This window comes from Harpia harpyja, chromosome 6 (assembly GCF_026419915.1).
Source record: "Harpia harpyja isolate bHarHar1 chromosome 6, bHarHar1 primary haplotype, whole genome shotgun sequence".
Classification (NCBI taxonomy): Eukaryota; Metazoa; Chordata; class Aves; order Accipitriformes; family Accipitridae; genus Harpia; species Harpia harpyja.
The window spans coordinates 70,216,445-70,237,000 of record NC_068945.1 but is presented as its reverse complement, the minus strand read 5'-3'; the positions used below and the strand labels follow the sequence as shown (position 1 = coordinate 70,237,000).

The following is a 20,556-nucleotide window of genomic DNA, read 5'->3' as shown; positions in this document are numbered from 1 at the left end:
CGCGCGGGGCTGCTGCGCGCTGACGCCCGTGCGTGCTGACGTAAGCGTGCGCGCTGAGGTCGCTCAGCGGCCCGCCATGGGGGAACCTCCGCGGCGGCCGCGGTCGTTGTTCCTGGCCGGGCTGGCCGCTGCCTACCTCGCCGCCTTCGCTTCGCTCTACGTTCAGATCCCCGGTACGGCGGCGGAGGAGCGGGGTGTGTGTGTGTGTGGGGTGCGCCCGTCCCCGGGCTTGGCGTGGGGGGGGCGCGGCCGGTTAGGCCCCACCGGCGGAGCCCGGGCTGCAACGGGTGCTGGAGGCGGGAGGGGGGGTGTCTCGGTGGGGCCGGGATGGCTGAGCTGTGCAGCGAAGAGCTGCCGAGGCCGGCCTTCCATGGGGAGAGGGTCCTTCCCCCCCTCCCCGCCGCCCCCCCACACCAAGGGAGGGGTGGGGGGGGTCCAGGGGCTGCTCCAGACCCTTGCACCCCCACCCCGGGAGCACCCTGACAGAGTTCTGCCCGCACAGATCTCCCCTGCCTGCGGCAGGCAGGGCGTTTGTCTCCCTTCTACGTGGCCAGGCTGGGTCTGGCAGCCGCTGGGTTCCACGTGGGTTCTTCCCGTTGCTGCTCCGTTCCCAGTTCCGTGAGGAAACCGGGAAGCTAGCGTGCAGGGAGAACTAACTGGAATCCCCCCCTCCCTGCCAGCGCCTCGACGAGTGGGGGGCTTCCCAGTTCTGCTGCTCCAGACTCATGGGGAGGCTTTGTCGCCACTGTCACTATCCCATTTCCAGGGCTGTACGGGAGAGATGGCATCCTGCCGGCCCGCAAAGTGTTACGCCTCAGCGGGAAGGGGCTATGGGAACAACTACGGGATTTTCCCACCTTGTTGTGGCTCAGTCCCCGCCTGGGTTTGGATACGGAGCTGGGGATGGAGCTGCTCTGCCTCCTCGGCATCCTCGCCTCCTTCAGCACCTTGCTGTTTGAGCCCCTGCGGGACAGCCTGCTCTTCGCCTTCCTCTGGGTGCTCTATCTCTCGCTCTACCAGGTATGAGATCGGTGGGGCTTGTGGTGCCCTAGAGGGGTCAGAGCTGGGACCTAGGAGGGCGAGGGGGTGATGTTCTTGCATTAGCGTCATCCTGCAAGCTTCTGGCATGCTCAGCTTCCCTCATGGCACTGGGGGAAGGTGCTGGCAGTTCCCTGGCTCATGGAGGGGAGGTACAACCCCATCCTTGTGCCGGTTCTCGGTGCCTTCCCTGGGATAAAACCCTTCCAGACTTGCCTGCAAAGCCAATTCCCACACCTCCGGCCCCTGCCCACCCACAGTCTTGCCAAGCCCTCCCGGGGCCCTTGTCCCATGCACCAAGCCCTTTCCCCATGTCCCCTGAGAGCTCTGTGCCCCCCAGCCACGAATCCATCCTCCTGAGCCATTTGCGCTCACTGCCGGCACTGGCAGCTTGGTGCAGAGGAGCTCGGGTGAGTCAGAGCCTGCTAGCACAAGCCGCGGCAGGAGGAGGGTTTCTCTTCCCTCTGAAACCAGGGGAGTTAAAGAGGAAAAACCCGCCTGTGCTTGGAGATCCCTCTCGGCCTGGGTGGCTGTTACCCCAGGCGGGAGCTCTCCTGCCCTGCCAGAAGGCAGCCCGGGTAGCTGGCAGTGTCGGCAGTCCTCACTGGTCCCTCCTGCCAGGGTTCAGGCTGTGTCCAGCACCAGTGGCTGCAGGGAACAGCGTTGAGAGGCCAGAAAAGTGAGGTGCCAGCCATGGGAGTAGGGTTTCTCCCGTACTGGGGGGCTACCCTGTGGCACCGTTACCCCGTCCCCTTTGTCCTGCTCACGGTCTCGTTGGCACACAGCCGTGCCCCACGGGGAGCCGTTGTGAGCAGCTCCCCTCGCACAGGCAGCCCTGCTGAGCTGTGTGGCCCGTGTTTGGGGCCCAAGGGGGAGGCAGGGTGGGAGCCGGGGCTCTGGAGTGACTCACTGCCTCGGCAGGGAGAGGAAGCAGCGTTCGCAGCTTTGCGGGGCCGGGGAGCCCTGGGTGACTCCCACCCACAGGGACTCTTGTTTCCCAGCACATGGCTGCGGGGCTGCTGTGCCATGCCACAGCGTGCACGGCTCTGCCTCCTCCCAGCCCCATGTGCCAGCCCGGCCTTCCTCTCCTCGCTCCCTTTTAAGGTGATGCTGGAGAGAAAGTCCCTGCTCCTCCCCAGCGCCAGTCTCCCTCCCCTCCAGCCCTCTGCCCTGCCGCCAGCCGGGTCTGCAGCCTGGTCTGCTGTCGAGCACCACTCTGGGCCCGGCTGCAGGCAGGAGGGACGGTGCCCAGGGCTGGGAGCACCCAGGCAGCAAGGCAGCATGGAGCAGGGCTCCCCTGCAGCCCCCCAGCCCTGGCCTGGTGCCTTCCTCCACCTTGCGAGTGACGCTGCTGTGCCTGGGGCATAGCCCTGGACACCGGAGTGGTTCCAGGCTGTGGTTCCCGGCGCGGCCGCCTCCCTGGCACACCTAACTGGGGAGCATCCTCCTTCTCTGCCCCAGGCAGTGCCTCCGTGGCATCTCGGTGCTGCTGCTCTCAGCAGCAAGTTGAGGCCGCTGCTCTGCTCCTTGGGTTCGGCCTGTAGCCCAGTCGTGGGAAAGGAGCTGCCAGCGGCACCGAGGGGGAGCCAGGAGGGATCTGCGGCCGCCCCTCGGCCCTTCTGCCCGCTCCCTGCAGGGTGGGTGTGGGGAAGGGAGCGGGGTCCAAACCTGCGCCCTGCTCACCGCTCTGCTCCCTCTCTCCGCAGGTGGGGCAGGTCTTCCTCTACTTCCAGTGGTAAGTCAGCCCTGCATCCGCGCTTCCAGCGCACCTGCCCTGGGCAGGGGGCTGCTGCAGGGGCTCCATGCGGACAGAGCTGTCCTGTCCCCACTTCGACTGGGCCGTGGCTCGCCCAAACCCCAGGGCAGGGAGGGTTGGGTGCGGAGAGCTGTCCCCTCTGCGGGAAGCAGCGGCAGGCCCCTCGGCACCCTGGGGTCTCAGTGCCAGCACGGCCGGGAGGGGAGCTGGCTGCCCCAAGGGGTCTGCGGCCCCAGGGTGGCGGCGGAGGACAGCTGTGTTCCCCACAGGGATAGCCTCCTGCTGGAAGCGGGATTCCTGGCGGTGCTGGTGGCCCCCCTGCACCTGCTGAAGTGGCGGTCCACAGCCTGGCGCGCCCATGACGGCATCACCTTCTGGCTGGTGCGCTGGCTCCTCTTCCGGCTGATGTTCGCCTCCGGCGTGGTGAAGCTGACCAGCCGCTGCCCCACCTGGTGGGGGCTCACAGGTGAGGGGTGCCGCGGGTTGTGGGGTGTCACGGGCTTTGGGGCACCTCTCCCAGGCAGGGGGAGCGGGGGCATTGCCCCAAGCCTCAGGCTGTGCCTCCTGTGCCCTGTAGGCAGCTGCAGGGCTCTGGGCAGCTCCTGCCGGCACCTCTCCCGTGTTTGGCACAGCTCTGTGACGGCTCTGCCTGCTCCGACTCGTGTCCCTGCTCCCCTCTCTGCACCCCTGACCCCTCCTGTCCCCCCCCCAGCTCTCACCTATCACTACGAGACCCAGTGCATCCCCACGCCGGGTGCCTGGTTCGCCCACCAGCTGCCCGTCTGGTTCCAGAAGTTCAGTGTGGTGGCCACCTACGTCATCGAGATCGCCATCCCGCTCCTCTTCTTCGCACCCATCCGCCGCCTCCGGCTCTTTGCCTTCTACAGCCAGGTGGGTGGGCAGAGCCGGACCCCCCCTTCCTGCCTCTCCTGCCGCCAGGTGCTGTGGGGCTCCCCAGGGGCAGGGGGACCAGCTTAGTCTGTGGGCAGGACAGGCTCCTTGCTCTGCGGGCCCTTGCAGGCAGGACTACCCCGGGTGCTGGGAGCTGGGCACTGGGGTGGTCCCCCAGGCAGTCAGCTCAGCACTATGACACCCCAGCCCTGCCTTCGCTCCTCCCCAGGTCATGCTGCAGGTCCTCATCATCCTCACGGGTAACTACAACTTCTTCAACATGCTCACCATCGTCCTGGCCTTCTCTCTGCTGGATGAGGAGCACGTGGGGCACTGGCTGGGGCGCAGCAAGAGGAGGCATGCCAGCAGTGAGTCCCTGGGAGCCCTGTTTTGGTGGGGTGGGGTCCAGTTTCTGCTGTGCCTGGGGTGGGGAGGGGACAGGCCACCATCGCTGACCACCCCTGTCCGGGTGTGACAGCGAGAGGCGGCGTTCTGGCCACCTGCGGCTGCCCTCTGGCTCGGTGCTGTGAGAGCTGCTGCCAGCACGGCCACCTCGCCTGCCCCTGGGGTGGGGGTCTGTGCCCGTGGGGTGCTCAGGCTGGGTCCCCCGTGAAGCAGCGTGTTGGCTTCTGCCGCGGGATGTGCTCAGCGCTGCCCACTCGCCCTCTCCCTGCCTGGACTCAGGGTGCGGTTTGTGCCCCTCCGTGCCACGGTGGGTTGGGCTCGCTGAGCCCCTGGCGTTCAGCGGCCCTGCTCTGTCGCAGCCTGGCCCCCCAGCCTGCGGTCCCTCCTCTCCACCCTGCTGGAAATGAGCACCTATGGCTTCCTGCTCTACTGGAGCATCCAGTACTTCAGCCTGGAGATCAACTGGGAGAAGAGGCTGCTGGACTCCAAAGTGGGTACGTCACAGCCAGGCCCACGGGGGCTGCCAGCCCGTTGTCCCCACGGCCCAGTGGCAGCGCCTGGGCTCCTGCACCCCCCGTGGCTCCTGGGGCAGGAGTGGCTCCTCTCTGACCCTGTGGGTTTTCCTTCACTCCAGCCTTCACCTATCACGAGTTCACAACGTGGCTGCGGGCGGTGACCCTGCCACTGGTGGGGCTGGGCTTCCTCTCGCTCTCCTGGGAGATCCTCTCTGCCATGTACAGGTGTGTGATGGGGGGTGACAGGGTCCGTTCCCCCTGCCGGGCCTCGTAGCTCTGCCATGACAGCTGAGCAGGAATGGGGCAGCCGGTGTAGGTGGCCTGGTGCCACCCCCGAGGGTGCCATTCATGCGTGGAGGGATGCTTGGATCTTGTGGGCGCTGGGGGAGCTGGTGTGAGGTGCTTGGAGCCAGGCGGAGGGCTGGACCCTGGGGCTGTGTGGGGTGGGTGCCCGGTTCGGGGGTGCTGGGTGAGTTAGGAGGGATTTTCCTCTGCAGCGTTGGAGCAGGGCTGAGCCCTCCACCACTTTGGGCACAGCATGGGTGGCTCTGAACCCTGTAGATGACAGCCAGAGCTCCAGACTGTGGTGCTGTGCAGCTCTGATCCGTTTCTCCCCCCCACCTCGCAGGTGTGCCTGCGTCCGCGGCTGCTTCTGGAAGCTCTGGGCCACGCTGCAGTGGGCTGTCTTCGCCACAGCAACCATGGGGATGTTTGCCATCAGCTTGGTGAGTGGGTGGGAAGTGTCTGGGGAGGGCAGGAGACAGCAGAGCATGCATTTGTCTTGGTGTATGGGGAGCTGGAAACTTGGCCTGGGCCCCCCAAGCCGCTCCTAGCCGTGGTGACAGAGCCACTCTCTGCCACGCTCTAGGTGCCCTTCACCTACATCGACTACGAGTCCAACGGCAAGCTGTGGCCCGGCATCCACCAGATGTTCAACGCGGTCGAACGCTTCCAGGTGGTGAACTCCTACGGGCTCTTCCGCAGGATGACGGGCGTCGGGGGGCGGCCCGAGGTGGTGCTGGAGGGCAGCTACGACAAGCAGACCTGGATGGTGAGCCACCATTTCATAGAATCACAGAATCATTTAGGTTGGAAAAGACCCTTAAGATCATTGAGTCTGATTGTAAATCTAGCACTGCCAAGTCCACAGCTAACCCATGTCTCTAGGCGCCACATCTACGTGTCTTTTAAATACCTCCAGGCATGGTGACTCCACCACTTCCCTGGGCAGCCTGTGCCAGTGCTTCACAACCCTTTCAGTGAATAAATTTTTCCTAATATCCAATCTAAACCTCCCCTGGCACAATTTCAGGCTGTTTACTCTCGTCCTATCACTTGTTACTTGGGAGAAGAGATTGACCCCCACCTCTCTACAGCATCCTTTCAGGTAGTTGTAGAGAGCGATAAGGTCTCCCCTCAGCCTCCTTTTCTCCAGACGGAACAACCCCAGTTCCCTCAGCTGCTCCTCATAAGACTTGTGCTCCAGGCCCCTCACCAGCTTCGTTGCCCTTCTCTGGACACACTCCAGCACCTCAATGTCTCTCTTGTAGTGAGGGGCCCAAAACTGAACACAGTATTCGAGGTGCGGCCTCACCAGTGCCGAGTACAGGGGAACAATCACTTCCCTGGTCCTGCTGCCCACACTCTTTCTGACACAAGCCAGGGTGCTGTTGGCTGCCTTGGCCACCTGGGCACACTGCTGGCTCGTATTCAGCCGGCTGTCAGCCAACACCCCCAGGTCCTTTTCTGCCGGGCAGCTTTCCAGCCGCTCTTCCCCAAGCCTGTAGCGCTGCGTGGGGTTGTTGTGACCCAAGTGCAGGAGCCGGCACTTGGCCGTGTTGAATCAAGTTCGACAATCACATTTGGCGCCGAAGGGGCTGTGCGGGACCTGCGGCTGGTTGGGTGGGGTGGCTGGGGACAGGCACTGAGGAATGGACTCCAGTGGAGCCAAGCATCCTTGTCCTGCTAGCTTGGTCCCCTCTGGGGCACCCAGCCGTCCCCCATGGGCTTTGTCCCTCTGGAAGGAGCTGGTAACCCCAGGAGGTGAGGGGGGGTGAATCTGGGGGAACTCTGCCCCCAGGACAGTGGAGCTGGTGGAGGTCCAGGTCCAACCCCCACATGCCAGTCCCCACTGCTGGATGCTCCCCCCCAGCCCACTCTGCTCCCTGCCCCACAGGAGATTGAGTTCATGTACAAGCCCGGGAACGTCAGCGTGGCCCCCCCCATGGTCACCCCGCACCAGCCCCGCCTCGACTGGCAGATGTGGTTCGCAGCCCTGGCCCACCACAGCAGCAGCCCCTGGTTCACCAGCTTCGTCTACCGCCTGCTGCAGGGCAAGAAGGACGGTGAGTGGGGCTGGGGACAGGTCGTGCCGGGGGCTCCCCGGGCCCGGTGCTGCGGCAGAGGCAGCCCAAGGCCCCGCACCTGGCAGTTGTGCCGCAGCAAGGGCCTCTGTCCTGCACGGTGGCAGGGATGGGGAGGGGGCTGTCTGGGCTGAGCCCCCTGGAGCAGCAGGCAGGGCTGCATCCCACCCAGTCTGGGGGCTGTCGCTGGCCCCCTGCAGCAGGTCTGTGTCCCAGGCCCCTTCCTGGGGATTTGGGGCCGCTGGGCTCCAGCCTCGCAGCAGTTTGGGGTGTCCCCGCAGCGAGGGGCGTGGGATCCCGGCGGGGGCTAACGCTGTGTCTCTGGCAGTGATCCGCCTGGTGCAGGTCGATGAGTCCCAGTACCCCTTCAGCGCTCAGCCCCCCGTCTACATCCGTGCCCAGCTCTACAAGTACTGGTTCACCAGCAGCGCCGAGGGCAGGTGAGCGGCACCGGGACGGGTGTGCCAGTGCCTGCACCCCCTCTGCAGCCACGCTTTGCTCCCCGAAGCTGATGTGACACCACATCGACACGCAAACGGCGCGGGTGTGTGTGCTGGCTGTGCTCAGGCGGCTCGGGGAGGGGGTGCGGGGGGAGGGGGGGGCTGAATTTGAGAGCTGCTTCTCACCTGGCTAATTGGCTCATTAACTCGGCAGCTCGTCAGTGCCCTGAGCTCTGCTTTGGCAAGGCTGGGTCGCTGCGTGGGGGGAGGCAGGAGCCTGGCCTGCTCCTGCCTTGCGGGCAGAGCTGCCCTGCTCCCGCCTGGGCCGGCGGGGCGGAGGGCCGGGCGCTGAGCTCTCCCGTCCCGCAGCGAGGGCCCTGCGCCATGGTGGCGGCGGCAGCGCGTGCAGGAGTTCTTCCCCACCGTCTCCTTGGGCGACCCCACGCTGGAGAGCCTGCTCAACCAGCACGGGCTGAAGGTAAGGTGTCGCGCCACAGCCGCGCCGCGCTCCCGGCCGAGGGGCAGCCCTGACACCCCCCCTTCCCCTCGCCCCGCAGGACAAGATGTCGCTGAAGCGCTCGGCGGACGCCTTCCTTCCGTGGCTGCTGCAGTCCCTCCGCCAGCTCAGCCGTCCCTTCTCCGGCCCCGCCGTCCTCTGGTCCCTGTACCTCGTGGTGGCCACCATCTACCTCCTGCGAGCCCTGGGCCGCCGGCCCCGGGGGGGTGCGCCCCCCGCCCGCCACAAAGGCCCCAGGCGCGGGGACCCTGCCGACCGGGGCGGGGGCGAGAAGAACGGCCAGGTGCGGAGGAAGGAGGCAAAAGAGACGGAGGAGAAAGGCGAGGGCCGGGCGCGGGGGGCGGCCGATGGCCACGGCGACGGCCTCCGCGGCACCAAGAAGAAGAAGTAGAGCCTGGAGCCGCCGGTCCAGGCCCCGTCTTCCACCCACGGACTGATGGCGCTGCCTGCGGGCCCCGCTGCCTCCCCTCACCCCGGCTGCCTGCCCCTGCCTGCCTCCCTGGCGTGGGGGTCCCTGGCTGGGGTGCAGGCAGGCCCCCCCCACCCCTGCCGTCACGCTGCCTGCCTGCCCCGGGGTGAGCTTGCTGCTCTCTTCCCCTGCCAGTGCCTTCACGCACAGCACGGTCATTGCTCGCAGACGGCAGAGCGGGGCAGCTCCCTCGCCGCTGCCCCTCTGCCTCCCTCTCCCCAGCCTGGGCGCCGCGGCGGGGCCGTGCCGGGCTGCGGCAGGGTGCTGGGCGCCGGCGGGATGATGCTCAGCGCTGGCAGGAGCAGCTTTGGGCAGCCGCAACGAGGCAGCGCCAGCCCTCCCGGTTATCCTGCCCGGCCCCTTCGGCCGCCCCTGGACCCGCGCTTGGGGCAGTTTGGGGTGCTGCCCCCCCCGGCGGGAGGGCTCTGGCTGTAACGTGCTTCCCATCGGCTCATCCGTGAGCACAGAGGTTTCCTATAATTTTCTAAATAAAGCCTTTGACATTCCAGCCCCGCGGGCTCTCCCTGGAGCTGGGTGGGCTTGGGGGGGGGGGGGGTCCTGCCTCAGCCCTTGCCCTTCTCCCACCTGATGAGAGGTGACGGGGGCAGCGCCGGTGCCCCCACCTCTCCCTGCTGTGAGCCCTACACCCGTGGGGCTGGGGGCTGCGTGACAAGCAGGTTTATTATATAGTCCCGGTGCTCCCCGCGGCAAGCCGGCTGCTCCCCCGGGGACTGTGCCGTGGGGCTGGGGTCGAGCGTGGGGTGCTGGGTGCTGCGCCGGGGGCGGGTGGGGGTCCCGGTGGGGCGGGTGGGGGTCCCCGCTCACCAGCAGAGCTGCCCGGGGCAGTACTTGTCGATCAGGGACTGGTAGTAGCCCCGGAGCTGCTGCACGTCGGGCAGCTCCTCCTGCTTGGTGTAGAGGTCGAACTTGCTGCAGGAGCGAAGGTGGGTCAGTGCGGGGGCGAGGGGGCTGCTCCCCCCTTGGGGGGCCTCGGCCAAGCCCCCCCGGCCCCCCCTCTGGCCACGCACTTGAGCTCCCTGACCCAGGGCAGCATGCGGAGGTCCTCCTCGGTGCAGAGGTGCAGGTAGTCCCCGTGTGCGTGCCAGGGGTAGAAGGAGTGGAAGCGGACCATGTAGAAAGCCTGGGGGGGACGAGGACGTGCCAACCCGGGGCACCCACCCTCCCCACGGCGGGTCACTGCCCCACAGCCCTCCGGGGCGGGGGGGGGGGGGTCAGCCCCACATGTGCATCGTCCCCCCCCCAGCCCTTACCTCCTTGGGCAGGGCGAAGTTGTTGAACTTCATGACTCGGTACATGTACTCTGGGGAGAGAGGGGGGGGCGTGTGGGGATGAGCCCGAGCGGCTGGGGCTGGACCCCCCCATGCAGGACGGGTGCCCCAAGAGCTGCAGCACGCCCCCCCCCCCCCCCGCCCCATGCAAAGGGCTCCAGCTCCGAATCCTCCAGCAAAGGGGGCCGGGGAGGGGTGCAGCCACCCCGGGTGCATCAGTGCCCCGTTTGGGGGCAAAGGGCCCTGCCCCGAGGAGGGGACCCCGGCCGGACCCCCCAGCCCTTACCGTCGTGTCCCCAGGACATGAGGACGTTCTCCAGGCCGCAGTGAGGCTGGTACATCCCGTACTCGGTGCTGGGGATGGAGTCGGGTCGGGGGCTTGGGGCTGGACCCCTCCCCGTACCCCCAGCCCCTTCCCCGGCTGTGACACGGGCTGTGGGGCACAGCACCCCACGGCAGCCTGCCCGGGGGTCCGGCCTCACCTGTACAGGGGGTCTCTGGTGTCGGGGTTGTCGTGGAAGGTGGAGTCCCCGAAGACCACGGACCTCTGCACCTTGCAGCCCACCGGGAAGGTGTCCCCCACCACGGCCCACTGCAGAGGGGTGCGACAGGCGTCCCGCTGGCCCGGGAGGGGGTCCCCAAGGAGGGGTCCCTGGCCAGTGGGATCCCCCGTACCCCGGCGTGCCCACTCCCCACTGTCCCGCTTACCTGGGGCTCCCCGAAAAGTGCCAGGACCTTCCCCAGGTCATGCAGCAACCCCACGAGGTGGAACCAGTCTGGGGGCAAGCGGGGCTGTCACCCCCAGTGGGACATGGCCCCACACGGGCTCCGTGTCAGTGGCGGGGGGGGTCAATGGCCCTACCTTTGTCAGGGTGGGCCCGGCGGATGCCCTCGGCGGTTTGGTAGGCATGGTAGGAGTTGGGGAAGTCCACGTCCGGGTCGGACTCGTCCACCAGCTGGTCCAGCAGTTCCAGTGCCTCCATGGCGCTCATCTTGCGCTGGGAGCAGGTCCCGTACTCGGCGCTCTGGGGAGACGGCAGGCCCTGGGGATGGTGACCCCCCCCCCAAACTGCGCTGCCACCCCGAAACCCCTCGGGACCCTCCCCGGAGCCGTGTGGGGAGTGGGTGCCCCCCAAGCAGGCTGGTGTACCAGGGCAGGACCTGCAGCACTTGGGTGCGGGGGGGGGGGGCTGCAGGTGGACCCCAGGTGGGACAGGATGGCCCCGGGGGGGGGGTTCGCACCTTCTTCTGGACAAAGTCGACGGTCTGGTGGGTGTGCATCAGCAGGTAGGTGTTGTAGACACGGTCCAGCAGCTTCCCCTCCTGCAGCTCAGCGTCAGGCTCCTGGGGGGGCTCCGGCGGGGTGGGGGGAGCCCCCCCGGCATCCCTCCCAGCCTGGGGCAGCAGAGCTCCCACCGGGTTCCTTCGGCCTCTCCCAGCAGTGGGATAAGACCCCCAGCACGGCCGGTGGGGTGCAGCTGCATCCCCCGCAGCGTGGCATCATACCACCCGACCCTCAGCACCCAGCCTTGTGCAGCAGGACCCCCCCCCACGCCCTGCCTGGTGCAGGGGACCCCCCCCGCCGCCTCGGGGTCACCGCCTGTCCCAGTGGCAGCACGACCTGCCCAGCCGGGCTCACCGTGTAGTTTCGATACTCGGACTTGGTCTTGCCGGACTTGGGCTCCTCGGAGGGGTCAGCGTCCTGCAGCGAGAAAGGTCGGGCTCGGTCAGCGGGGCCGGATCCTGCGCCTGGTCTGGCAGCCGTGGGACAGAGAGTGAAAACACCCAGGGACAAGGTGTTCCGTGAAGGTTAAGGAGACACGCCATCTCCAAAGGAAAGCCCCGAATGCGCGGCATCGCACGGCGCCGCGCGGCATCGCGCAGCATCACACAGTATTGCACGGCGTTGTACGCCGCTGCACAGCATCGCACAGCGTTGCACAGCGTTGTACACCGCTGCACAGCGTTGCACAGTGTTGCGCAGCACTGCACAGCACTGCACAGCGTTGCACAGCATCGCACAGTGCTGCACCATTCCGGTGCGGAGTGAGGGCCATCGCATTGGGGTGCAGAGCAGTGGCCGGGGGGGAGCTGCCTGTGCTGCCGGAGGGGGGGGCCTGGCCCGGGGCTCTGCTGGTTTAGGGCAGCGGCTCTCAGGAGTCGCTGCCTCGGACCCCCGCAGCCCCCCGAGCGAGGTCTGTGGGTGCGGCTGAGCCCGTGGGTGCTGCACGACACCCCGCACGCCCTGCAGCCCCCCGGGGACAGGCACTGCCCGCCTGCCTGGGGGGGGACCCCTTCCCTCCCTGCCGAGGGGTGAGTGTTCACTTGTTCCCTGTGGGGCTGGGTCCCCCGTGGGGCTGGGATGGACGTGGGCCAGGGACACAGAGGGGCTGGGTCCCCCGTGGGGCCGGCACCCCCACCGCAGGGAGGACATTGCCGAGGGTGCCGGGGGATCTCCTCCACCCCCCCAAGAGGCGACAGCCCCAGTCCTGAGCTGTGCGGGCCCCCAACCTGCACACAGCTGGGGTGGGGGGTCCCCGAGGGCTGCAGCCTGTCGGTACAGACCCCACGGGGGGGCGATGCTGTGGGGCTGTGCCCCACGGCCCCAGGGACAGAGGGGGGCTGCACGTGCTGCCTGTGTGTACCCGGGCGGACCTGCACCCCGACACGTGGGGACATGCCAGTGGGGTCTGACCCCGAGGCGTGGGGCGATGCGTGTGGGGGGCCAGCCCTGAGGTGTGGGGAGACATGCAGGAGTCTGACCCCGACGTGTGGGGCGATGCAGATGGGTCTGACCCCGAGGTGTGGGGCTCGGGGTCCCGCCTGCCCGTACTCACCGCCCGGAGGCTCCTCATGCCGGCGGTGGCGAGGGGCGGTGGGCACAAGGGCTCTGGGGCGGCCGCCGGGACCCCCGGCTTTATCCCCGCCGGGGGCGGCTCAGCCTGCGCCAGCCGGTGCGGGGGCAATCGGTCACCAGTTAACCTGCCCCCGGTTAATGTTTGAGCCTGCGGCACCGGGCTCAGGGGGATGCTGCTCCCCGAGGGTGGGCAGGGGCTGGCGGGGAGACTGGCCTGGCCCCTGAGCTGGGTACCCCCACGCTGCAGCCCCCAGGTCACGCTGCAGACCCCTGACCCCCAAGCTGGGGAGCACCGGCCATGGGTGACCCTGCCAGTGGCTGATGGTGGCCCCGGGCTGCCGGGCTCCTCGTGGGGGCAAAGGGACGCCCCTGCCCCGCTGCCCACACCAGCCACGGTGACTGCACGGGACAGGGCCACGGCGTGACCCCCCCCCCCCATCGGGACACAGGGAGCGGGACTGGACCTGGTGCCCTGATGGCACTGGCAACCGCTGTCCGGCCACTGATGGCCCCAGGGCCACTGTGCTCCTACGGGATCCGTGTCTCAGTGGGACGGGCACCAGCCGCCCCCGTGCCTTGCGGAACGTTAAATTTAGTGACTGCCGATGTTGTAAGCGTGTGGAGCAAGCCCTCGGCAATGAGCTGCCCCGGGGGGGCTGGCAGGGCATCTCGGCCTGACACGTCCCCTCCCCGGGGGCCACGAGGTCCTGCCAGGCGGTGGGCGTGCGGCTGGTGCACGCACGTGTACGCCGAACCACGGTCGTGCCGTGCCACGGCCATGTCACTCCTGTTCCGCTGTGGTTCCTGCGTGCCAGGGCAGAGGCAGGAGTGGGCAGCAGCGGGCACAGTGCCCATGGGCAGGGGCCCTGGGCAGCCCCTGCTGTGCCCATTAGCTGCTGGCACTAGGGGTGAAGCCCCCCAGCACGGTCCATGCACCCTCCCACGGGAGCCCCTAAGGCATCTCTCCCCTTTATCTTCCTCCTCCTCATCCTCCTCCTGCCTGGCTCCTGCCCAGACCCACTGGCCCCACGCAGCTGTGGGTGCCAGGTGGGCGTTGCTGCTGTGACGGATGCTGCATGGCTGTCCCTGCGCTCGCTGCTGTCCCCGCTGCATGGCTGTCCCTGCGCTCGCTGCGGGAAGCAGCTGGTGCTGGTTGTCTTCTGTCGCCGGTGGCCATGGGACCCGGGTGCCCACACCCTGCCCAAGGCAGCCCCTCGCCCGCCCACCCATTCCATGCCCCATTCCTGTGGGAACATCACCCGGCCCGGCATCAGACGTGACCCCTCTTCGCACATTTTATTCTGCACAAAATCAGATTTTTGCTTGAAAAGAGGAGAAGGGGAGTGCTCCGCACTGTGGTGCCTGACCGGCCCAGCTCCGGCGCTGCTGTGGGGCAGGATCCGGCCCGGGCACCCACGGGGTTCAGTGCAGCCCCTCTGCAGCCTGGGGAGCACCCAGGACCCCTTGGCCTTGGACCCCCACGCATCCCTTGGCAGCACCGCACTGGGCTGCAGACCGCCCATCCCCATGGGATGGCACTGGGTCCCTCACCCCTTTGCCAAACGGGCAGCATTGGGTCCGGGGGGCTGCAGGCAGAGCTCCTGCCTGCGGCGGGGGCCCCGGCCCAGGAATCTCTGGTGACAGCCTTGGGACACCCCATCCCGGTCCTGTCCTGCCCCGTCAGCCGGCTCAAGCAAGCGCCGGGACCCCCGGGAAGGAGGAGAGAGGGGCTGGGGTGCTGCTGCAGGCTGGTGCTCCTGGGGCTGGGGTCTCCTGTGGGCACAGGGCTGCTCCTGGGGGGGGATGAGGAAAGTGCTCCCAGGAGCAATGAAGGGGATGAAGATGGTCCTTTGGGGGGGGGGGGTCTGCACCCAGGGGGGATGCGGGTGCTCATGGGAGGGGCGAGGGTGGTGCTGGCAGGAGGGGACAAGGGTGCTGGCAGGAAGGATCAAGGTGCCGACGGGCTGGGGTCTACCTGCCCTCCTCATGGAGGACTGGATCGGGTCCCTGTTGTCCCCCTGCCACCAGCTGCCCATCCCTGCGCCAGGGCTGAGGGGCAGCCCAGCACGGGGGTCCGGGCCGGTGACTGGGGCGGCACATCCCCGTCCTGCCAGGCCACAGGGGTGACAGCTCTGCCGGGGTGACACCAGCACTCCTGGGGTGTCACGGTGTGGGGTGACAGGGATACCCAGGGTCCCCTTGTCCCCCTCCATGGGCCCCCCCATCCCAGTCCCCATTGAACCCACAACTTGTCACCAGTGGGGCCAGGGGCTGTCCCCAGCCTGCCCACGCCATGCCCGAGGCTGCACCAGGGGACAGAGGCAGGGACAGGAAAGAGGAGGGGATGGGGCAGGAGCGGGGTGTGGGACCCCGGCCATTCCTCTCCCCCCACCATGCTCGGGGACGGTTTGCCATCCCCCAGTGCCCACCAGCACCTGGTCCTCGTCTCACTGCAGGGCTGTGGGCGGTATTGGAGGGGGATGACAGGGTGCCAGGGGAAGGGGACAGCATCCTCTCCGAGGAGGACAGGACCCCCCACGGCACCCCAGCCTCCACCCTGGGAAAGGACCCCCCCAAGGTGCCGAGCCCAACCTGGGACCCCAGTGGGGAAGGTGCTGGGGGCTGCCCTGTGCCCCCACCCTGACTGGGGGAGGTGGGCTGGAGCGGGGTCCCCCCGCTCTGTCCTCGCATGACCCCCACCCACGCAGCCGTGCCACCCTGGGCAGGGACAGGAGGGGTCTGGGGTGGGGGCGAGGGGGGTGTCGTGGGGGTGCTGCAGCGGGGCTCGCCCCACCCGTGGCGGCGCATGCTGTGGCAGGGTGCTGCGCTGCTGAGTCAGGCGGGAGCGTGGCCAGGGGCTCGGCCCCGCGCTCTTGCACAAGGCGCCGGCGCTGCTGCGGTCAGCAGGATCCCCTGCCGCCCCTTGGACCCGTCAACAGCCCCGGCCAGCCGGGCCACCGCCGGCCACCATGGGCCACCGGCTCCCCGGCCCATGCCCGTGGTCCTCTCCGCTCCACGGGGCTCCGGTTGGCAACGGCGCCGGAGCCCCTCTGTGGGGACGCTCCCACCAGCCCCATGTCCCTGCTGGGGCCGTGGCCGGAGCCAGGCTCTGCCCGGGGGGCACCGGGCACCCCCAGAAAGGTGCAGAGGGAGCCCAGCCACGTCTGACTCTGGAAGCGCTTTAGTGGGGGGTCCCGCGGGGCAGAGCGGGGGGCGCGGGGCCAGGCGGTCTAGTGCAGCGACCCACCCCCCCCCCATCACCCGTAGCTATGGGGGCTGTTGGGGTTCATGGGGGACGAGTCCTGGCGGCCCGACTGGCCCATCAGCTGCCAGAGGCGGTGGCTCAGGTTCTGCACCTGGCAGGTGCCCAGCACGCAGCCCACCCGCAGCAGCTGCGTGTGCTGCAGCCGCCCCGACGCGTGCCGGCGGCCCCGCGGGTGCCGGGAGCCATGCCGCAGGACGAGGCGGCGGACGTGCCGGGGGGCCAGGCGGGCACCGTGCCGGGGTCCGTGCCGCGGGGCGAGCTTCGGGCTCTGCCGCGGGACGAGCGGTTTGTGCCGGGGAACCGGGCGGGCGCCGTGCCGGGGGGTGAGCCGGGGTCCGTGGCGCGGGTTGAGCTTCGGGCCGTGGCGCGGGACGAGCGGTCTGTGCCGAGGGCTGCCGGCGGGCTGCGGCAGGGCCGGGGGCTGCGGTCCCGGGTGGTCCCCAAGGAGCGAGGCTGGGGAGGGTCTCCGGTCCGGGGGCTCCCTGCAAGAGAGCAGCAGCGGGATCAGCGGGAGGGGGCAACGTTCAGCGGGCAGAGCCGCGGCACCCCGGGCAGGGGGGGCTGCACGGCACCCTGATAACGGGGGTAAAGGGGGTTTGGCCGTGCCGGGGGTGCCATGGTGGGCCGGGGGGAGGCAGCCCCCCCAGCCCTGCCAACCGCTCCCGGTCGCTCTGCCCAGCTCTGCCCTGGGCCCTGGGTCTGCCAAGCCAGGAGGAGGAGGAGGAGCAGCAGCAGCAGGAGCAGGAGGCGGCGGCAGCCAGGGAAGGGGAGCTGCTACCTGCAGCCGCACACGTACTCCATGCGCCGGCATCGTGCCGCGGCGGCAGGGCCGGCAAGAGCTGCCTGCCACAGGCAGGGCTGCAGCCCCCCGCCAGCCCCTTCCCACCCCAAACCAGTGGGGCTGGAAGACCCCCGTGTGTCCCCCCCCCCATTCCGCTGGTCTCCCCAGGCAGAGGGGATCCCGTGGCACCGTGCGACCGCGGCCGGCAGCCCCACCATTTGCTCCTGCCAGCCCCACGCCAAGCCCACCGCCAACCCACAAGTGCGGGCACTCTGAGGGATTTGTGGGGTCCCGGGGGTCCCCGAGCTCCCAGGGGCGCTGACCCCGCTGACCCCCCTCCAGGATCCCCCCAGGGTGCGCAAACAGGGACCCCCCCCCGGCACTGCCAGCTCCAGCACAGCCCGGCCGGCCACCCCTCGTGGAGGAGCCGGTGACCCCACAGCGGCGGGGGACACCCACCGTGGCAGCCCCGGAGCTCTGCCACCCGCAGCCGCCCCGGGTCGCTGCCCGGGAGGAATCCGTGGCACCGGGGCGGCTGCGGGGACGGCACGTGCCGTGTGGCCGGGGCAGCGGTGGCGGGAGCCCCTCTGCTGCTCATGCGCAGGCACGCACGGTGGCACCGCATACTGGCACCCACCGCTGCACCCCCTGGCCAGAGCCCCTGTGCCCCCCCTGCACACACACATGTATCCCTGCATGCACACCTCCTTCGCTACCCGTGAACGTACACGGTAACCCCCGTACACACACAGGCACACGCGTGTCCCAGCGTGCGCACACGCATGCACGCTCCCTCCCTAACCCCTGTACACACACGCAGGTACACCCACGGCACGGTGTGCGTGCAGACACGCACGCGGTGACCCCCGTACACACGTAAGCACATGCGTGTCCCAGCATGCACACACATGCACGCACTCTATAACCCCTGTACGCACACAGGCACACGCGTGTCATAGCGCACACACACACTCTATAACCCCCATACACACACACGCTACATATAACTCCTGCACACACCCCGGTGTGCACACACGCACGCTGCGCACCCCCAGCCTGCCGTGTGTGCACAACGGGGGTGCAAGCGCGGGTGTCCCGGTGCGCACACACAGCCCCGGACTCGCACCGCACCGACCCCCCCTGCCCCCTGTCCCCCCACCACCCGGGGCTGCGGGGAAGCCAGGGTGCCGGAGGGCTCATCCCGGCATGGCACAGCCAGGTCGAGGCCGGACGCCGCTTGGCTGCGAGCCGCGGGAGCGGGGACAGAGGCCAAATTCCTCCGGTCCTGCAGAGACGGGAAGCACGGGGGGGGGCCGGTGAGTGCCCGCCACCCCTTCCCGTCCCGGGACGTGTTTACAGGAGGTGGCCAGAGCCCGGAAACACCGGCAGCCTCGGCCTTCCCATCCCGGCACTGCCCGGGCCGTGGTACGCAGGACTTTCCCAGCCGGCTGTCTTCCAGGCAGCTCCGGCACTGCCGGCTCCGCAGCCTCTGAGTGCTCCCAAGCCAAGAAGCCCCCGTGCCGGTGTCCCACGGGATGGCTGCCGGCTGTGGAGTTCCCCTCCCTCCCCACACTTGGCTTCTGCCCCGGCTTCGCCCCAGCTGGCCCTGGCATGGCGTGCATCCGTGCCGGCCGAGCTCCCGGTGCATCCGGCTGCGTGTGGGATCGCTGCTGCTCTGGCTTCCGTGCCTGTTCCCGGGGCTTTGCGAGCCCCGCTGGACACGCCGTAGGGTGCCCACCAACGCCGGGGCTGCTGCTGGCAGCACCGGCACCTCCCTGCAGCCCCCCCAGCTCCCACAAGCGGTTCCTGCACAGCTCCCAGCCCCCTCCGGCTTCCCCCGCTGCCGCCCACCCCGTTCCCACGGCCTTTGCACCAGCACAGAGCTGGCACCCACGCTCCCCGGCTGCGGGCACCCACACCTGGGCCCTGGGCACCTGTGTGGCGGGGTCTGGCCTGAGGACACCCCCCGTGGTGGCACAGAGCTCTTCCCCCCCCCCCCCCCCCCCCACCGCAGGACCCCCATGCCTCTGGCCCCCGTCCCGGGGACCCCCACGCCACAACCAACAGAACTGCAGCCACGCCATCCCGCAGCCACGGCAGGAGCTGCTGATCCTGGGGGGGGTGGCGGGGCTGGAAGCCCCAGCCCCCCCCCCGTCCACCCCTGCAGCAGGACGTGGTCCCAGGCAGGGCCCCCCCCCCACGCACCCCCGGGAGCTGCACCGACGGCTGCCTGCGGCGCCAGGCAGGCAGGCAGGCAGGAGCCGCTCGCAGATCCCTCCGGAGCCAGACGCAGGCTTCCCACGGCGCTGGGCACAGCCCAAACGCGCTCCTCAAGCAGCAACATGCACACCCGCAGCGCCCGTGCACGCGCACACGCAGCACCCACGGGAGGTTCGGTCCCGACCCGAGGTGCCTCCTTCAGCGGGAGGTTTGGGTGGGAGATCCTGGCACCCCGCAGCCCCCACGGGCACCCACAGCCCCCCACCGCCCCTCGCCTTGCACACGCGCGCAGCCACGCACACCTTGGCACGGGCACGCTGCGAGTCCTTGCGCACACACGCTCTCCATCACGGTGTGTACCAAAACCTCGTCCAACCCTTGCACACCCGCACACTCTGCCTGCTCCGTGCGCGCACACACACAGGTACCAATCTGGCCCCTGCGCCCCCCCAAACCCGCAGACCAGCCTCGCTGTCCCCGGCACGCTGCGTCCCCGCAGCCCTGGCCGCGTCCTGCCTCCTCCCAGCACCGTTCCCCCATTCCCACTGGGACAAGGTGCAGCGCAGGGGCCGGGGACCCCTCACCCCGCTCCGACCACCTCGTCCCCCCGTGTCCCCACCAGCACCACGGGGACAGGCACGGGACACACAGCGAAGACAGGGTTGGGGTCCAGGCAGGACATGGTGCCCAGGAGATGCCCCAGCCCACCCCCTCCATGCAGTCCCCACTCTCCAGGGCACTGTGTCCCCCCCCCGTGGGGGGAACCTGCCCACAACCTGCCACCAGCACAAGGGGCTTTGGTACGAGGCTGTGCGTCCCCTCCCGCTGCGGGGACAGTGGGCAGCAGGACACGGAGCTGTGCTGCCAGGCTGGGCCCTTGCCTAAACCCCCGGGGAGCTGGGGTGGCCAGGGCTGGGGGGGGGGGGGGGGGGGGGCCGGCGGGACAGACGGACACGGGCTGCCTGGCAGAGGCTGGGGCAGGAGCCTCGGGCAGGGCTGAGCGGTGGTGGGCGTGGAGCCCCCCACGCGGGACAGGGGCTGGGCCCGTGGGGGGGGGTGCAGGACTGTGTCCCGGGCAGGGGGACAGGCAGGGGTGCCCAGAGCCACCCCATGTAGAGCACCCCTGCCCGCACCTGCACGGGGGGTGCGGGCAGGGGGGGGGGGGCAGAGAGCTGCCCCGGGCAGGGATGTGGGCACAGAGGCACCCCACGCCGGGGTGCGGGCAGGGAGGGCACAGAGCTGCCCCAGGCAGGGGGGGGGGGGGCACAGAGGCACCCCACGCCGGGGTGCGGGCGGGGGGGCGCGGGGTCCCGGCTCACCTGCGCTTGGGCGAGCGGCCGTCGGGCAGGGGCAGGCAGGCGGGCAGCTCCAGCAGACACAGCACCAAGCTGATGCAACCCAGCGCAACCGGCGCCGGGGCTCTCATGGCGGGGCCGGGCCGGGACAGCGGCTCCGGGGCTGCGGGGAGAAGAGAAGGGCTCGGGGCTGGGATCGTCCCCAGCCCCCCCCCACCCCCCACCCCGCCCGCCCCGCTGCCCCCCGTCCCGTCCCGCAGCCCGGGGCTGGGAGGGTGCGGGGTCCCCGGGGGGGGGGGGGGGGATCCCGAGGGGTCCCGGCCGTACCTGGGCGGGGGGCCGGGGCTCAGGTCGGGTCCGTGCCTCGCTCGGCGCTGCCGCTCCCCGCCCCGGCCCAGGTTAAATATCGCCGGGCCCGGCGCGGCGGGGCGGGCGAGGAGGAGCCGAGCGGCCGC

General features: G+C 69.4%; 3 protein-coding genes across 3 annotated transcripts; 1 reads left to right on the top strand and 2 right to left on the bottom strand.

Moving 5' to 3' along the window:
- Window positions 1-46: 46 nt before the first annotated feature.
- On the top strand, window positions 47-8,902 carry LMF2 (lipase maturation factor 2). The gene is made up of 14 exons (XM_052790619.1): window positions 47-173; window positions 767-1,020; window positions 2,745-2,773; window positions 3,064-3,260; window positions 3,507-3,685; window positions 3,915-4,053; window positions 4,450-4,584; window positions 4,725-4,830; window positions 5,234-5,330; window positions 5,474-5,656; window positions 6,782-6,950; window positions 7,297-7,408; window positions 7,778-7,886; window positions 7,966-8,902. Exons 1-14 carry the CDS (start codon window positions 77-79, stop codon window positions 8,314-8,316), a joined length of 2,157 nt encoding a protein of 718 aa, XP_052646579.1. The 5' UTR covers window positions 47-76; the 3' UTR covers window positions 8,317-8,902.
- Window positions 8,903-9,203: 301 nt separating this feature from the next.
- MIOX (myo-inositol oxygenase) lies at window positions 9,204-12,979 on the bottom strand. The gene is made up of 10 exons (XM_052790961.1): window positions 12,329-12,979; window positions 11,323-11,493; window positions 10,926-11,006; window positions 10,546-10,708; window positions 10,392-10,459; window positions 10,166-10,275; window positions 9,970-10,037; window positions 9,666-9,715; window positions 9,423-9,535; window positions 9,204-9,324 (listed from the first exon to the last, which is right to left on the bottom strand). The coding sequence occupies exons 1-10, from the start codon at window positions 12,977-12,979 to the stop codon at window positions 9,216-9,218; spliced, it is 1,584 nt and encodes a 527-aa protein (XP_052646921.1). The 3' UTR covers window positions 9,204-9,215.
- A 2,726-nt stretch (window positions 12,980-15,705) lies between these two features.
- On the bottom strand, window positions 15,706-20,294 carry ADM2 (adrenomedullin 2). The gene is made up of 2 exons (XM_052790627.1): window positions 20,126-20,294; window positions 15,706-16,287 (listed from the first exon to the last, which is right to left on the bottom strand). Exons 1-2 carry the CDS (start codon window positions 20,230-20,232, stop codon window positions 15,798-15,800), a joined length of 597 nt encoding a protein of 198 aa, XP_052646587.1. The 5' UTR covers window positions 20,233-20,294; the 3' UTR covers window positions 15,706-15,797.
- Between the last annotated feature and the right edge of the window lie 262 nt (window positions 20,295-20,556).

What these genes read in the sequence shown, in the direction of transcription:
- LMF2 (XM_052790619.1), top strand. Translation starts at nt 77, where the DNA reads ATGGGGGAACCTCCGCGGCGGCCGCGGTCGTTGTTCCTGGCCGGGCTG. An exon ending in ATCCTCTCTGCCATGTACAG is followed by an intron (nt 4,831 to 5,233) that starts GTGTGTGATGGG and finishes CCCACCTCGCAG; the next exon opens with GTGTGCCTGCGTCCGCGGCT. An exon ending in ACCAGCAGCGCCGAGGGCAG is followed by an intron (nt 7,409 to 7,777) that starts GTGAGCGGCACC and finishes CCCGTCCCGCAG; the next exon opens with CGAGGGCCCTGCGCCATGGT.
- MIOX (XM_052790961.1), bottom strand. Translation starts at nt 12,979, where the DNA reads ATGGGGGGGGGGGGTCACGCCGTGGCCCTGTCCCGTGCAGTCACCGTG. An exon ending in CGGGGTGCAGGTCCGCCCGG is followed by an intron (nt 11,494 to 12,328) that starts GTACACACAGGC and finishes GTGTCTCCTTAA; the next exon opens with CCTTCACGGAACACCTTGTC. An exon ending in CACTTTTCGGGGAGCCCCAG is followed by an intron (nt 10,276 to 10,391) that starts GTAAGCGGGACA and finishes ACCCCTCTGCAG; the next exon opens with TGGGCCGTGGTGGGGGACAC.
- ADM2 (XM_052790627.1), bottom strand. Translation starts at nt 20,232, where the DNA reads ATGAGAGCCCCGGCGCCGGTTGCGCTGGGTTGCATCAGCTTGGTGCTG. An exon ending in GGCCGCTCGCCCAAGCGCAG is followed by an intron (nt 16,288 to 20,125) that starts GTGAGCCGGGAC and finishes GCTCTCTTGCAG; the next exon opens with GGAGCCCCCGGACCGGAGAC.